Source organism: Nothobranchius furzeri, chromosome 17 (assembly GCF_043380555.1).
Source record: "Nothobranchius furzeri strain GRZ-AD chromosome 17, NfurGRZ-RIMD1, whole genome shotgun sequence".
Classification (NCBI taxonomy): Eukaryota; Metazoa; Chordata; class Actinopteri; order Cyprinodontiformes; family Nothobranchiidae; genus Nothobranchius; species Nothobranchius furzeri.
In genome coordinates, this window is record NC_091757.1 from 36,659,637 (window position 1) to 36,674,257 (window position 14,621).

The window sequence follows — 14,621 nt, forward strand, 5'->3', positions numbered from 1 at the left end:
CCACAGACGTGTGGGATTATCTTACCAAAAAAAAAACATAGCTGCTGGTGTTTCATTAAGCACAAAGGTTTCAGACACAAATAATGAGGGGGGGGGGGGGGGGGGGGGGTTACCCTGGACTGGTCACCATTACATCAAGGAGTCTATGACAACGACGTCACACTCGCCTACTGACAATTGTGAGTTGCTAATTAATCCAACAAAAGGTAAACGGTTGTATTTATATAGCGCCTTGCAGGGTTCTACAACCCCCCAAGGTGCCTTACACTTAACCAGTCATTCACCCACATGCTGATGAGCTACACGGTTGCCACAGCTGCCCAGGAGTGCTCTTGACGGACGCGAGGGTGCTGAACACCACCAGCAGGCAAGGAGAGTGAAGTGTCTTGCTCAAAGACTGAGCAGGGCTCGAGCCTGCAACCCTCTGGTAATGGGGCAGGCACCTTCTCTGCCACCATTGCCCCTTATGCATATAACATCCATGCAGAAAGGCTGCAGCTAGGAATCTAACCTGCAACCTTCTCATTGCAAGGTGTGGCAGTGTGAGCGTCCTGTCACAGTGTCCCAATTGATCATGTGCCTTGGCTACTTGGCCAAGGGGATGTCCCTTTGGCTGACTGATTAGCGCGCGTGACTCTCACCCGGGAGTCTGGGGATGGAATCTCACCCGGGCCCTCGTTTCTCCACCCTGACACAAAGGCAACAGCTTAACTAACTTCACCATCGTGCACCCTCAAAAAAGTAGGTTTATTATTTCCAGCTTTAATATTGGGAAAACACACAGTCTTGTATTAGTTATCTTTAGCACCTTTGTCGCTGAACAACTTTGGTCTTGAAATGTATTTTTTTACCTGAAATGATTTAGGACTTTACAGCCAGGAGAGCTGTGGATGCAATCAGTTACAGGTGACCTGCAAATGGCTAAAAATGACAAAATAAAACTAAATAATTTAGAAATATGTTTAAAAATTTGCATTACATTTGCAACGTCTGATTACCTGTCATGAAGTAATAAACACTTTTAATTAGGATGTGTGTCCACTGATTCTAGCTAACCTGAACACATTTGAAGAAACTATGCTGGAGTGTGAACGTGTTCCTTTGATATCTCTTGAAACACTGCTTATATAATATACAAAATAATTACACCCAGTGCAAACAAACAAACAAACAAACAAAAAATACAAATGCACGATCCAACTTTCTCACGACTGTCATTGCAGCAGCCAGGTGTTGCGTTATTTGACAACGGCGTGTTCCACAAGTCTGTTTGTGATTGAGGTACTTCTTAGGTTAATGATTTCCATATGAAGCCAAAAAGCGGCTCCACGTTTGTTTGTGTCCTTCTGTGTCCGTCTTCGCTCTACACGTGACACCGATATTTTTACTGAGTAGCCTGAAAACAGTTTTTTGGTTGATGCTCAGAAAGAATCAACTCTGTCCTCACTTTCTATAGAATCTGATTGTCTGTTGGTGTCGGCAGGAGTTTTTGTGGTGCTTGTGTCTTTCGCTTCCTCTTCTTCATAGCCAATGTTATCATAAACTTCTCTCATTTTGCTGCTCATCTCCAGTTTCTGTTTAGCCTGCTGGGCCTGCAGCAGCACTGCTTTATTCACACCAGGACCTGTGGAAAAATAGACAGCATCCTTTAGCGTCCTCACTCTCATGGTCACAGATGAGGAACTAGAGGATGTAATCCAACCATACCAAAATAACTGAGCAGCACAGGGAGGAATATGAGGCCATGAGCCATCCCCAAAAGTGTGATGACGAGATTTAACCGGAAGAAGAAGATCTGGATGAGCTGTGCTTTGGCAAAAGCTAGCACAAGGATGCCTGGCAGGTTGGTCATCGCAACACCAGCAAACACCTTCAGGATGCAAAGCAGGAATACTGAGCTGCACTTACTTTGAGATTCATGACTGAAAAAAATATGTCTTTAGAGTTGGACCTAAGCCTTTGAGGGGCTGAAACAGGTGTTTACTTACTGCACTGCCCATATTGGCCGTAGCCTCCTTTGCTCTCTCCACACGTGTGAGCCTGGTGCTCAGTGCAAAAGTTCTCGTCATGTGAGACACAAACTCCACAGAGATGCCCACCGCCTGCAAAACAACAAAGGTCGAGAGTCTTTTCAACCCTACAGGACACAAATATCTTTCCAGCAGAGGCACCTTCTTACCGTGACCAGATTGATCAGCGCCACGGCATTGTAATCAATACTCCACAAAGTCATGATGCCAACGGTGTCCATGACGATCATGATTATGGTGAGCAGGTTGAGCAGGCCGGAGCGCAGATCCAAACCCAGCAACAGACAGCAGACCACAAATGTGGGCAGGAGACACAGGCCGATGTTGAAGAGTCCCTCTGGTACAATGGTCAGGTACTGCTCGTAAAATACGTTGGTTATCCTGGAAAAATACAGAAAGATGCGATACAGACTTTCTTGCTATTTTCACGTAGAAATGAGAGAGAAAGCTGGAGAGTCTTCAGACATCTAGAAGCCACATGTTTCGGGAGAGGAGCACGTACGTGTAGGGAAATACTTCAAAGTCCTCAGACGTGCCTGAAATGTTCCTCATGGACTTGGTGATGTTGCTGGCCAGCTCTCTGGCCTTCAGCAGGGCAGCAGTGAACTCCTGAGAGTTGGTCAACGGTGTGTGGTAAGCCATGAACCGAGAGGCTGGATGAACAGGGAAAAGGATTTACTGGCAACAGTCCAACGTTAGTGATGCCACAGATGGCTGCTCTGAAATAACTTGCCTATTATTTCCCCACTTTCATCTCTCACCACCGCTGTGTCATAAGCTCCAAGACCTCTGTAGAGACAGAATAAGCAGTGAGACTGTCGTTTGGTTGCTATGATGGGCTGCATGGATGCTGCTATGTTACGCACCCTTTGGAGCACTTCAGGTCAGGCCTGTTTCCCAGGAAGTGGGGGAGGAAGCGGTTGAATTCCGTCTCAGTGGGCCTGAGGACACCACCTACAGGTTTCTCCATACAATTGTCTCTACACAAAAGACCAGCTATTGGGAAAAAAAGGTTAAAACAGTTAAAGCAATTACTTTTTGTACTTAAAGTTGACTTAAAGTTTCTTACATATGTTTGCCGGGCAGAAGTTTCCATTGTTGGGACCAAAGGTGTAGAGGCGACAGCATTTGGATCCAGGATTTAACCAGTCAATGAAATCATCCACCCACGAGTTAGCAGGGATAGCCAAATAGGATCTGCAGGTTATTTAATCAATTACTTAAAGGAATTAATCATTTTATTCCCATCATCACAAAGTCCCACCAATAAAACCCCCCAGTGGACTCAGATCCTATTGAATTGTTTCATAATGAATATGTTTTAATTGTAAACATTTTATTAAATTGTACGTGTCTCTTCTGAAGCTGGAATTATGAGTTAAACACTTCTCAAAGAGCACTTAACTAATACACCTAAAGCCACTGCCAAGTATGGGTTTGCTTTGACTGATAAAAATAAAAATGAGCTCAAAGGTCACAAAATCCAACTGTGGGCAGCCTTCAGAAGAACCAATCAACACTCCCGGGTTTGAAAACCTAGTGTTTATGGACATTCTGGCTGTTTACCCCCAGTTGTTTAGGTCTGATGACTGTTTGATTTTGCAGTCAAAATGCTGGATTAATATTATCTTGAAAGAAAACAGATTAGCAAATAGTGTTTTAGGTAACTGAATTACTGTTTGACATTGATATTCAGAATATGCATGCAGATTGTTTTAGAGGAAACATTTCTAAATGAACCGTACAGAAAAATGTCCCTGTCTGTAAGTCTTCATAATCCGTAAGTGCTGTGTTTAAACTCCACCTCACACATTTCCTGTGTTTGAAATAATAAAAAAGCGCTTTACACACATTTAGGATTCATAAATGTTCCCTGTGTTTATGTTTGCTGATATTTGTTACTCAGTTCTCTGGATGGAACAGTCAGATAGAGGCACCAACTATCCATGCAATGGCGGTCATCCAGCTGAGTCTTTAATCGATCAGGTTGCTTGTTAGCAGTTACTACATGATCAGCAGGTTCAAGGACCTTCCAGGTAGAAGCTATGACCATGTGAAAGTCACAGGCAGGTATAAAGGCTGCTAACTCACCGTTCAGGAAATTCTGTAGCATACCGGATCTTCTGGGTCATTGAGAACTGATCACACCCAACGCTAGAGCAGATGGCATTCATGCCCTCCACTGTGGTAAAGTTGAACCCCCTCTTCGTCACAAAATAAACAGGAACTCCAACTTCAAAGTATTTGTACAGGTATTTGAAATAATCCAGCATGTAAGATCCCTGCAGGGAAACACAATCATCTGTGTGAGATTGCAAGAAAAGAGGGTTGATGGTGTGTTTGTTTAATTATTGGTGAGTGAAGGTGCTAATACTGACCTGTGGCATGGCCAGCTCCTGATCTAGACCTACTTTTACATTCAGCATGAGGAAAATGGATGCACACAGCATGAAGATGAAAACCAGCATCTGAAGAGAGAAATAATAGTATCACATAAACATCAAGTTAAAACATCTCCTATCGTTAGGCAAATTCAGTATTATCTAGGCATTACGTGCACAGATGATTAATGAATAACTGTAATTTCTGATGTAGCCTCACCACTGCGACTCTGGTGAAGCTGTGCAGCAGGAATGGGGCGTAGTATTTCCTCATGAAAGGCAGTAAAAAGCCCTCATTAGGCTTGTTGGGATGTTGTGTTGACACGGTAGCACAGCAGAATATTTCACAGCGGTTTTTGTCTTGGCGCCGGGCATCCAGGGACAGAAGTGCAACAAAGGCAGTCATCTGGAGGACAAAGTCCATGAGGACAGCCAAAGCAGCATAGAGTGCAAACGCTTTCACTGCTGGCATGGTGGACAAGGCCCCTGCATGTCAAACACAATAGTGATCAGAAAAGACTCGACTGAACTCTTTATTAGTTTTAAATTTAGTTTCAGGGACAATAATTTCTCACCTAAAAAGAAGCAGACAGACTCAGACAGACTGCACAAGAGCATGCTGGGAGCAACTTGTCCAAGAGCACGACCAATGTGCTCCTCCCTGGTCTCCCCGGGTCTCCGTACATCCCTCTGCACAAAAACAAGGTAACATCACTAAAAATCAACATCAATGTTATAAAAAAATCATGTGGATTCATGGTACAGCTGAACAAACCTGGTACTCTAGAACAAAGATGAAGATGTTGTCAGCTCCTACAGCTAGCACCAGGAAGGGAACAACCTGGAGGATGACCAGCGAGGACGGGATACCGATCCACGAGTAGAAACCCATGGAGGCCAGGACCGAACAGCCGACCACCAGGATCCCACCCAAGCCCACCAAAAACTTTGAGTCAACCTACAAGACCAACAGATAAGATTATAAATGCAAACTAACTCTGTGACCTGTTTTCATATCTTTCTCTGTATCATATGTTGCTTCTAGACTATAAAAGTTTATGGGTAATAAACTTACAGAATATGTTCAACTGTCATGCACCATACAGCTGACATAAGCAGGCTGTGGTAGCTTCTGCTTATCAATGAATGTGATAAGCACTGTTTCATCAAATCGGTTGTCCTTGAAGGAGACTCTCTCTCATTCAGTTAAACCAGTCTCTTAAATCTCACCAGTATACGTTTCCATGAGTTGTATTCCCCCAGTGCCACAGCAATGTATACAAAAATTACAGCATAGCTGATCATGAAGATGGGAATGTCCTCCGCTGTGGTTCGATTTATTTCATCCTCCAGAGACCTCTGCAGGCAGGAAGAGAGCAATCAGAGGACAGAAAAAACAGCTGAACAATAATTCACCAGCAATTAGGAGGCAGAGTACCTCTGCCATGTATGCAAAGGTGAAGTTGGCGTTTGGGTTTCTCTGATATTCCTGAACAATCTTGAGAAACTCTTTCTCCCACTGCAAAGCTACTTTGAATTTGGGGTTGTCACGGATGTAGTTGTTCAGGGAGAAGGTCAAGATTAAAGCTTCAGCATTGGTGTATTCGTCATCTAGACAAAGAAAGACCTGCATGATTGTTAGAAAGAGACTTCTGAGTGTACAAACCGTGAAGATGTTCAAAACCACCCACCGTTATAGCCTCCCACAGCTAGAAATGAGAAAACAGGAGCACCGTAATCAGCCATGCAGCTCATTCCTAAGTCTGTGATGTCCTTGAAGGACAAAGGAGAGCTTGGGAAGAAGAAGGGTAAGTTATGGCACAAATGGTGGATTTGTGATTAGTTACAATATTTGTTAAATAAATCCTTACTTAAGGCAATAGATAAGGTGGTCTCTCCAGTCCACCTCTTTGGTCACTCCCAGCTCAGTCATGTTCACTTTAGCGTTGATGTTGTCCAGGCTGTTCTGAAAGTACTGTGGCAGGCTGTTTACAGCACAGTCAGTCGGGGAAGGGTTGGATGGATTCAGTGGTGCATAACACACATCCGTCAGACTCGCTGTGCTGTTCAGTTCCTCAGACCAGAACTCAATTTTCTTTAGGCACGAAAAGACGCAACAAGTCAAAATAATAATCAAAGTAAAAACTATCACAGCTGTCACTTTTAGATCATGTGGTCTTTACCCGTATTTTTTCCTGGAGCTCGAGCAGCTCAATGATCAGATCTTTGGATATAAGCCCGCTGAAATTCTGCTTTCCAAACAGCAAAGAGTCATAAATGTGGCCTTTTCTCTGCGGCGCCGTCAGGATCAGCTGGTTTGTCCGAAAGAAGGGGGCAAAGTGTGCGTCATGGAAGTCTTTCTCCTGACGGGCCCTGCTGTTGGGTGCAGACCACAGCTCCACCGGATCCGTGGTGAGCTTAATAGACTTGAGCCCAACAGAGAACGCAATCACGATGACAGCCGCCACAAGGATGACCTTTAAAAAAGATCACAGACAATTCAGAAATTAGTAGTTTCCTCATCTGGCTGACAAATCTTCTATAACAAAAATCTGCATTACTTTGCATAAAGGTTTTACAGATATTTATTATGTATGCTTACTGTTAGGGGGTAAGAGGCCATGAGCGTTCCCCACCGCTGAAAAAGCCTGCTCATGAAAGCTTGAGCAGCCAAGCTGTTTCTGTCAGAGCATGTCACTTCTGATGGTTGAATGATGCGCTCAGTCACTTCATTACGGTTCTGGTCTTTGCTTTTATGTTTTTTCTTCTCTCCTTTAGTAGAATCCATCAAGCATGAGACAATGAGGTAGAGTAAGAAAGCCAGGATCAGCAGACACAAGAGGATGATAGAAAGGACAAAGAATCCATCGATCCCGAACAAGCTGAAGGGTGGCGGGGGCTGTGGCAACGGTGGCATGCTCGGACACGACTCTTGGCAGTCCTGGCAGGAGCAGACTTCACCACCTAATGGTGTTGTCTCGTTACACCTCAGAGCACGCCCATTGTAAGGAATCACATCGTCTGGTAGTCCTTCAACATCACTGTCTTTTATTATTTGAAAGTCAATGTCCAGTGGAGCAAGGCCATTACTGGAGTCCCCTTGGAAATCATACCAGCGCTGGGCGGTGCACAGCTTGGCACCGTACCTACCACACATGGTGGAGATTGCAAAGCCTCCAGTAGCTGGGATCCTGACATTCTTACAAGACTGGAAGGCAGCATTTGCAAAAGTGGAGCTGAGATATGACTGGTAGGCCACCACCGCCTCCCTTGTGGTGCCTAAATAAGTGACGTTCATGACCTTTGTGACTTTCACTGACTGCGTCTGGTTGGGGCTGCAGGTGTTGATGCAGTGCAGGTGGGCAAAGTTCTCAACACAAGAAGGGCAGCGGACCAGTACAGCTTTGGACAAGGTTAGGCTCCTGTCCAGGGATTGGAGCTGTTTCATGGAACAGCAGGCGTATGTGTTGTTCTCACCTTGGTCCATCATGGGACACACCTGCAGCAAGAACATGTTTTTACTAAACTAAACTTTCACCAAAGGAATCGAATATTACTGCATTATTTTACAGCTGTGCTTCATTCATATCATGAACAAACCTCCTTGAGCTTCAAGTAGTGCTCCCCTGTGAGATGTCTGGCAGCACTAGGATCGAAACATGGGACAATAGGAGGAATGAGGGGTATCCCTCCAACAGTGGGGTTACGACCACACTCCTCATAGAAACCACAGAATCCCGGCTCAGGTGTGGCCTCTGAAAACACCTGTAGAAGAGACAGAGCTGTCATCTATTCATTAAATCATCCACCCATCTGTCCAGCCATCCATCCATCTATTCATCCACCCATTCCATTAAAGCTCATAAGCATGAATATTTTCTGAAAGTTTTGATTGCCATCCTGATTCCAGTCGTTGTGCAAAAGACTCCTTAATGTAGCCAAATCAAGATAGATTTTGCCATAAAATGAAGAACGTCCACATTTACTGTTTTACTTTCAAGTCAATTAAAGGAAACATGTGTTAACTTTTTGTTCTTAAGTTATAATAGTTCTATGGTCGACAACTAAATATGTTTATGAAGATCTTTGCACTAAATACTTCTCACGTAAAATGATTTCAGCTGTTTCAATGTCGACATTTTCAGGACCTTCCAGAATTAGTTGTTTCATAGCTGCCCCCCCCCCCCCCACCCCCCCCCCCCCCCGCTCAAGCTGCTGTATCCTGAGAAGCTCAGATAGGCTGCTGCTCTCTCTTGCATGTGAGAAGTGATTCTATTCCATTATTGTGCCGTCTTGTTTTAGGGACATAACTCCGAACACCAAGCACTGATGTTTTTCCACATTTGTTTATAGTGGCAGTAGAGACCCACATAGCAGCACAAAAGGATGCAAAGGTGAATTTTACACAATATATCCCTTTAAAACCAATGTCCACTTTTTGAACAGCAGTGAAAAAATGCTGTTGATGCACCAATAAATCTAACGGCATTTAGAGAATGCACATGTAATAAACAGTTAGATAATTTAGCCTTGTAAAAACCAAGTGTTTCCAACCATAAAGACCTCATAAAACACTGCGTCGAGTTACATTTTACTCTAACCTCATAGGTATTTTTAGACTGATTCTTTCATTGACTTCCAAGGAAAAACACTGAAGTCATTAATCATGTGCAACAATGTGCGGTCACACTGATCTATTCATAGTCTGAGGGTTGGGGTGGAGAGCTGGATATAATTTAAACTGATCAAGAAATAGTTCACTGTATTGAATCACTAGTAGTTTAGGAGAAACGTTATTTTAGTCTAAGGTTGGAATTATAATCTTTATTATAATCATCCAAAATCAGAAGCAGAATATATTCAGCAGCCATGTCCATATCTGTGAGGCTGGTCCATTTCTAAATGACCCATTACGCCCCATAAAAACCACTTCATTGGACTTTACATTAAAATAGATCAGTATGTGTTTATGTGATTACGTTCTTTATTTAAATAAAACAGACCAGGAGTTTAACAAACACAATAATTTTAAAATTAAATTTACTAAGTATTTGTGGTGTCTTAATACTGTCAGATTTCATTTTCTTGTAATTCAAATGGAAAACAAGTTTGAGAAAGAGCATTAGTGCATTGGTTCTTTCAAATTTCTTTTAGATAAAAAAGGCATAGAAAAGTTACTTACCACACCTGCCATAAAAAAGATCAGAGCTTCAACACGGAGCATGATTCCAAAGTCCTCACTTCTAACTTTTAACGGAGTGTGTAATTATGCCCTTTTGGGACACATTAGGTGAAGACAGTGAAGGGACCTCTGCAGCGTCCGGTGGAGTCCTCTTCCTCCTATCGTCCATCTGGTCCCACAGTGGAATGGGTTGGGTAGAAAAAACATTATCACATGTCCAACGTCATTCCTTGTGTGATGTCACACCCGTCTTATCTGGTGTGATGTCCCAGTGGACCAATCGTGGCACCACAGGATGAATTCCTCTATTAGATCATTAACGTGGGAGCGATGGCGATACGGTTTCTGTGGTGATTCAAAGCAGCTTGGTGAAACAATTTTGGAGGGATCCAAAATAATCAGCCTCACCTCGTTCCTCACCAACACACATCAATCCAGAAAGCGTTGTCTTTGCCACACTTGCTGAGGACAAAATGTTGAGTGTGTCAGGTTAAATTTCCCAAATCACCAGCAAACAATTTACTAATGTCAGTAAGCGTCAAACCTGCCAAACGCAGCAGAGCGCTGTAGAATGTGACCTTCAAACCGTCACAGAGAGGCGTAGTAAACGAGACCCAACGGGCCTCTTTCTAACAAGCTTTGTTTGGTTCTCCCAAAGGTGCATTACATAAATAATTTCCTGGATCATGTTCCTCCAGAGAAGCATTGCGATTAATGTTGTTATCACATGTCAAGGTCATCGAAGAGATAAAGCTGACGATCCAGGTTGTGCTAGAAGATCATCCAGGCAATCAGGGCCAAGGGGCACAGGCACTGAAGCTGTGATAAACACAGATGGTGAAAAACGACAAGAGGACTCCAAGACGTGGTGATGTCCTTAGTTACGCTGATAAAGTCACAGTAACACAGAAATAAATTCATCTCATTATCATTTTTGTGTTACATATCTAAACTCTCAAAAATCAGTTTACATTGTTCCTGTATGATTATTTTGCCACTAATAATATGTATTTGCAACGCTAGTTTAATTATCTACAGTTGAAATGTAACTTAACTCAGATTAATACCTTTTGTTGGAAAATATAAGAATATCTCCAAAGCACTTGACATCAAAATTATATATTATTCTTGGAGTAAATGCTATTATCTAACTAGTTCTTCTGCAAGCAGCAAAAACTCCAGATAAAACTTTGATATAATACGAGAAGTTACCATAAATTTAAATTTCCCAAAGAACAAAAAAAAAAAAAAAAAACTGCTTTTAAAACTGAAGCATAAATGAATCTTTAAACTTCCTGGTATTAATCAAACGTCTATTAATTTGTATATATATTTTGTTATTTATTGTTATTATATCCCATTTTCTGTTTTGTTGTGAATCATGTTTCGACGGGTACCAAAGAAAGAAATGCACTTTATTGCAAATTATTCAGACTTCATAAAATCAAACTACCACTCATGGCATTTACTGTTTAAATCAGACGGTGGCAGAAGAATTAGGTAAATGTTCCATAGCCAGAGGGTTGCAGGTTTAAGTCCTTGGGCAACACTTAACTTTCCTTGCCTGCTGGGGGTGGTCGGAGGAGCTGATGGCGCCTGCGCTTGTCAGTGTGCTCCGGGGCAGCTGTGGCTACTGTAGCTCATCACCACCAGTGTGTGAATGGCTGAATCCCTGTTGTAAAGCACCTTGGGGGGTTGTAGAACCCTAGAAAAAGCTGTATAAATACAGGCAATGAAGGCACCTTGAAATAAAATTAAAACATTTCATCTGCTGAAACGGCAAACTACATAAAATAAGAGTTAATAATTAATGAATCAGTCCTTTTGTCTATAAGGTTTTAGGTGATTTAAAAATAGATTGAATTTACCCTTCAAATTTTTCCTTTGCTTGTGTGATTTCAGCTTTAAGTGCTTTATAGCATCAGAATCACAAAGTGAGCATGGCCTTTATCCTCCAGGGCACAGGAAACATTCATCTTAACCCTCTGAGACCTCAAAGATTTCACCTTCACTCCTCTTCGAATCCTTATCATGTTTTATTTACGGAGTTATCGTAGCACTGACTTGGCTGTGGGGCAAGCTGACTCTAACGGGTGGACTTCTTGGACTCTGATAAGACAAAATGATAATTCTCTTTGAAAGACCTTCATTATCAGATGAAAACTGCGACAGAGATGTTTCACATTGTCTATGACGGGGTCTGGAACCTTTTCTCCACAGTCCACCTAAAAACTTGTTTATGCTGCAACTCTTACTGACATTTCTTAAGAGACTATTTGTAATTTCGAATAAATATCCGAGAGGAAAAGTTCTCTTTTTTCTGAGATTTCATAAGAATAAATTTGATCAAATCTGCAAAATTCTGAAGTTAAAGTATTATTTTGTTTCAGGTGAAAATCTTTTTTTCTCCATCTTCCAAAAGATGTGAGATTTGTTGTCATTTTTGAAAACCCCACATCTAAAAAAAAAGGATTATTGAGTTTTAAAATTAAGAAGAATAATGTTTGGAAAAAGACCGTAGATGTTCTAACATGAGAAATGGTAGCAGACAGATCTAAAAATGTTCCTTTTAGTGTCATTCAGTGCAATTATTATACAAACCTGTTGTTTAAACTTGGCTTTTCATCACTTAGCCAGTTATTATGAGCAACAGGGGGCAGGCCCCTGGTCTATGAGAAAACATCAGGATTATTTCACAATACTGCAAAGGATTTTCTGGGATTATGGTGACTTATTCACAACTCTCACCTTATACAACAGATTATTTGTGTAGATGCTTGATTTGCAGGGATGAGAGGTTTATCACTTTTAATTTTATCATGTGATTCTGTAGCTGCGCTAAAAACAGCTTTCATGTAGTTAAACTATATATGAGCAGCAATTCCACTGTCAGAATTAGCTCCGTATATTGTTGAAAAGTCCAAATTTGGTCATTTTTGCCCCAATTTCTTTTTGCATTGATCTTAAACTACAAGCCCATGTTATGGGTGAACTACTGCTTTCTAACATCTCAGCATTAATATTATAACCAGTGATGGTTGAGAGGAACACGTGATCCACTTATTTAGTTTTACGAGTAAAAGTGGTAAACAGTGACCCATGTCCCATTCTGACTCTAAAGGAAACACTTTGTTTAAGGGAATAATGAATTTATTACAGAAAACATAACATGAAGAACCAAAACATTTTCTATTTCTATCAAAGTAATACATCAATTTGAGAAAGTATTGAAAATTCCATGGCTCATCTGAAGGAGGTGACAAATTAGTACTAAAGGAACTTGTGAGTAAAAATAAAATAGTACAAAACACATGCACGTTTCAAAGTCCAAAGGTACCACCCACTACCTTAAACTTAAGAGTACAGTGAGTAAGAAAATGAGAGAGGAACAGACATGTGATTTAAAATCTGCGCTGCTTGTTGTAGTCTCCAGAGCCTGGGAGGCCTCTGGGGAAGCCCCCCTGTCCTCCTCCTGGTAAATTGTTGTTTCCTGACGCTGACATCATTGGAGTATTCTCGGCAGTTATGCCAGCAGCACCAGCAGAACCCGAATTTCCACCCAAAGAATTTCTGTTCATAGCCATCCCATGGCCCCCCATGTGCATCCTCATCTCCTGCTCTCTGTTTTCGGAGAAGCCGCCCCTGAAGCCCTCCTGCTGCCTCTTCATCATTTCCTCCTCTCTCCTCCTGCGTTCCTCCTCCTGCCGGAGCTCAGCCTGCTTCCTCTTCTGCACCTCTTGATTGTGCTGCTCCTCCATCCTTCGCAGCTCCTCCTGTCTCCTCAGCAGGTCTTGACGCATCAGCATCACCTGGTGCTCGTGTCTGGCTGCCTCCATCTCAGCCTCCAGCTTCTCCTGAGCCTCTTTCATGTTGCGATCCACCATCTCATACTGCTGCTTCTCCATCTCCATCAGGGCTTTCCAGCGCATGGCGTACTCGTACTCGAACGAGCCAGGCTGAGCAAACCGTGGAGGCTGCTCGCGCTCTTTGTGGAACTGTTGGTTTTTGTTGATCAGCTTCTCTGGCAACCCCTCGTCTTCGTCAAACTGCTCCATAGGCTCCACTGTGATGGGCCGGGGGAAGGCTGTCATTAAGTAGGCACCGTCACCGCACTTATCCAGAGCTTTTCTCGCTGCAGGTTTGGACGTGAACTCCACCAAGCCTTTCCCCGTTGGCCTCCCGCGGTCATCCACTATCACCACAGCTCTCTCCACCTGGCCGAACACGGCGAAGGCCTCCTCCAGGAGCTCGTTGGAAGCAAACTCTGGCAAATTCTTGACAGATAATGCGGCACCGTGCGTAGCAAACCTCACTCGTATGGGTCGGCCTTTGACCACAAAATCATCCAGCTCGGACCTGGCGATCTCCGCAATGATTCTCGTCTCCAACCGGATGAAACCGAAACCTCTCTCCTTGTTGACAAAAACCTCACCGGCTTTTCCGTATTTGGCGAACATCTTCTCCAGCTCTTCTTCGGTGATTCCGGTCGGTAGGTTTCCAACGAACAGCCTGCTCCGTTGGGTGAACGTTTTTTCTCCGGGCTTCCTGAAGCTCTGTAGGTCCAGGGTTAAGGCCGCATTGGGGTTGATGTATTCACTGGGCTCCGGCTCCTGCCCGTTTCCGTTAGCTCCTTCGCCTCGCTGGTCTCCCGGACGATTCGGGCCGTGGTTATGTTGGGGGCCTCTGTAGCCTTGCATCTTTCGTTAACGGAAGCGAACGATACACCGAAAAACCAGCGGAGAATAGTAGCAAGCACTAAGCAAACGCTTACAAAAGGCTGTCAAAATGGCGACGCTACGTGCTTCTGCGACGCTATTGTGTGACATCGTTTCAGTGCGACAGCTATTTTAAAAATTGTGACGTATTCTCTTTGCGACGTTTGTATGAAAAAAAATTTCTAGTCAGATAGAAAATGTAATAACTCTTTAATTAAAACGTTTTAGCTGACAACTTATTTCCTGGTTGACAAAATAGAAATTACAATTTAGGTAAATTTGACAAAAATTCGAAACAAAGAACTCTGCGTGT

At 42.9% G+C, this 14,621-nt stretch overlaps 2 protein-coding genes across 2 annotated transcripts; both read right to left on the reverse strand.

Moving 5' to 3' along the window:
- Positions 1 to 728: 728 nt before the first annotated feature.
- npc1l1 (NPC1-like 1) lies at positions 729 to 9,760 on the reverse strand. The gene is made up of 21 exons (XM_015972207.3): positions 9,594 to 9,760; positions 8,012 to 8,176; positions 7,014 to 7,910; positions 6,595 to 6,888; positions 6,283 to 6,506; positions 6,103 to 6,203; positions 5,850 to 6,022; positions 5,642 to 5,770; positions 5,187 to 5,369; positions 4,987 to 5,101; positions 4,632 to 4,897; positions 4,409 to 4,498; positions 4,122 to 4,312; positions 3,100 to 3,227; positions 2,897 to 3,026; positions 2,764 to 2,819; positions 2,533 to 2,683; positions 2,180 to 2,411; positions 1,989 to 2,102; positions 1,708 to 1,870; positions 729 to 1,624 (listed from the first exon to the last, which is right to left on the reverse strand). The coding sequence occupies exons 1-21, from the start codon at positions 9,633 to 9,635 to the stop codon at positions 1,422 to 1,424; spliced, it is 4,047 nt and encodes a 1,348-aa protein (XP_015827693.3). The 5' UTR covers positions 9,636 to 9,760; the 3' UTR covers positions 729 to 1,421.
- A 2,971-nt stretch (positions 9,761 to 12,731) lies between these two features.
- nono (non-POU domain containing, octamer-binding) lies at positions 12,732 to 14,520 on the reverse strand. The gene has a single exon (XM_015972214.3). It carries the CDS (start codon positions 14,288 to 14,290, stop codon positions 12,995 to 12,997), a length of 1,296 nt encoding a protein of 431 aa, XP_015827700.3. The 5' UTR covers positions 14,291 to 14,520; the 3' UTR covers positions 12,732 to 12,994.
- Positions 14,521 to 14,621: the final 101 nt, after the last annotated feature.

Coding starts and splice junctions, on each gene's coding strand:
- nono (XM_015972214.3), bottom strand. CDS start 14,290: ATGCAAGGCTACAGAGGCCCCCAACATAACCACGGCCCGAATCGTCCG.
- npc1l1 (XM_015972207.3), bottom strand. CDS start 9,635: ATGCTCCGTGTTGAAGCTCTGATCTTTTTTATGGCAGGTGTG. Junction 4,499..4,631: donor GCTTCACCAGAGTCGCAGTG/GTGAGGCTACAT, acceptor TTCTCTCTTCAG/ATGCTGGTTTTCATCTTCAT. Junction 3,228..4,121: donor GCTACAGAATTTCCTGAACG/GTGAGTTAGCAG, acceptor AATAACCTGCAG/ATCCTATTTGGCTATCCCTG.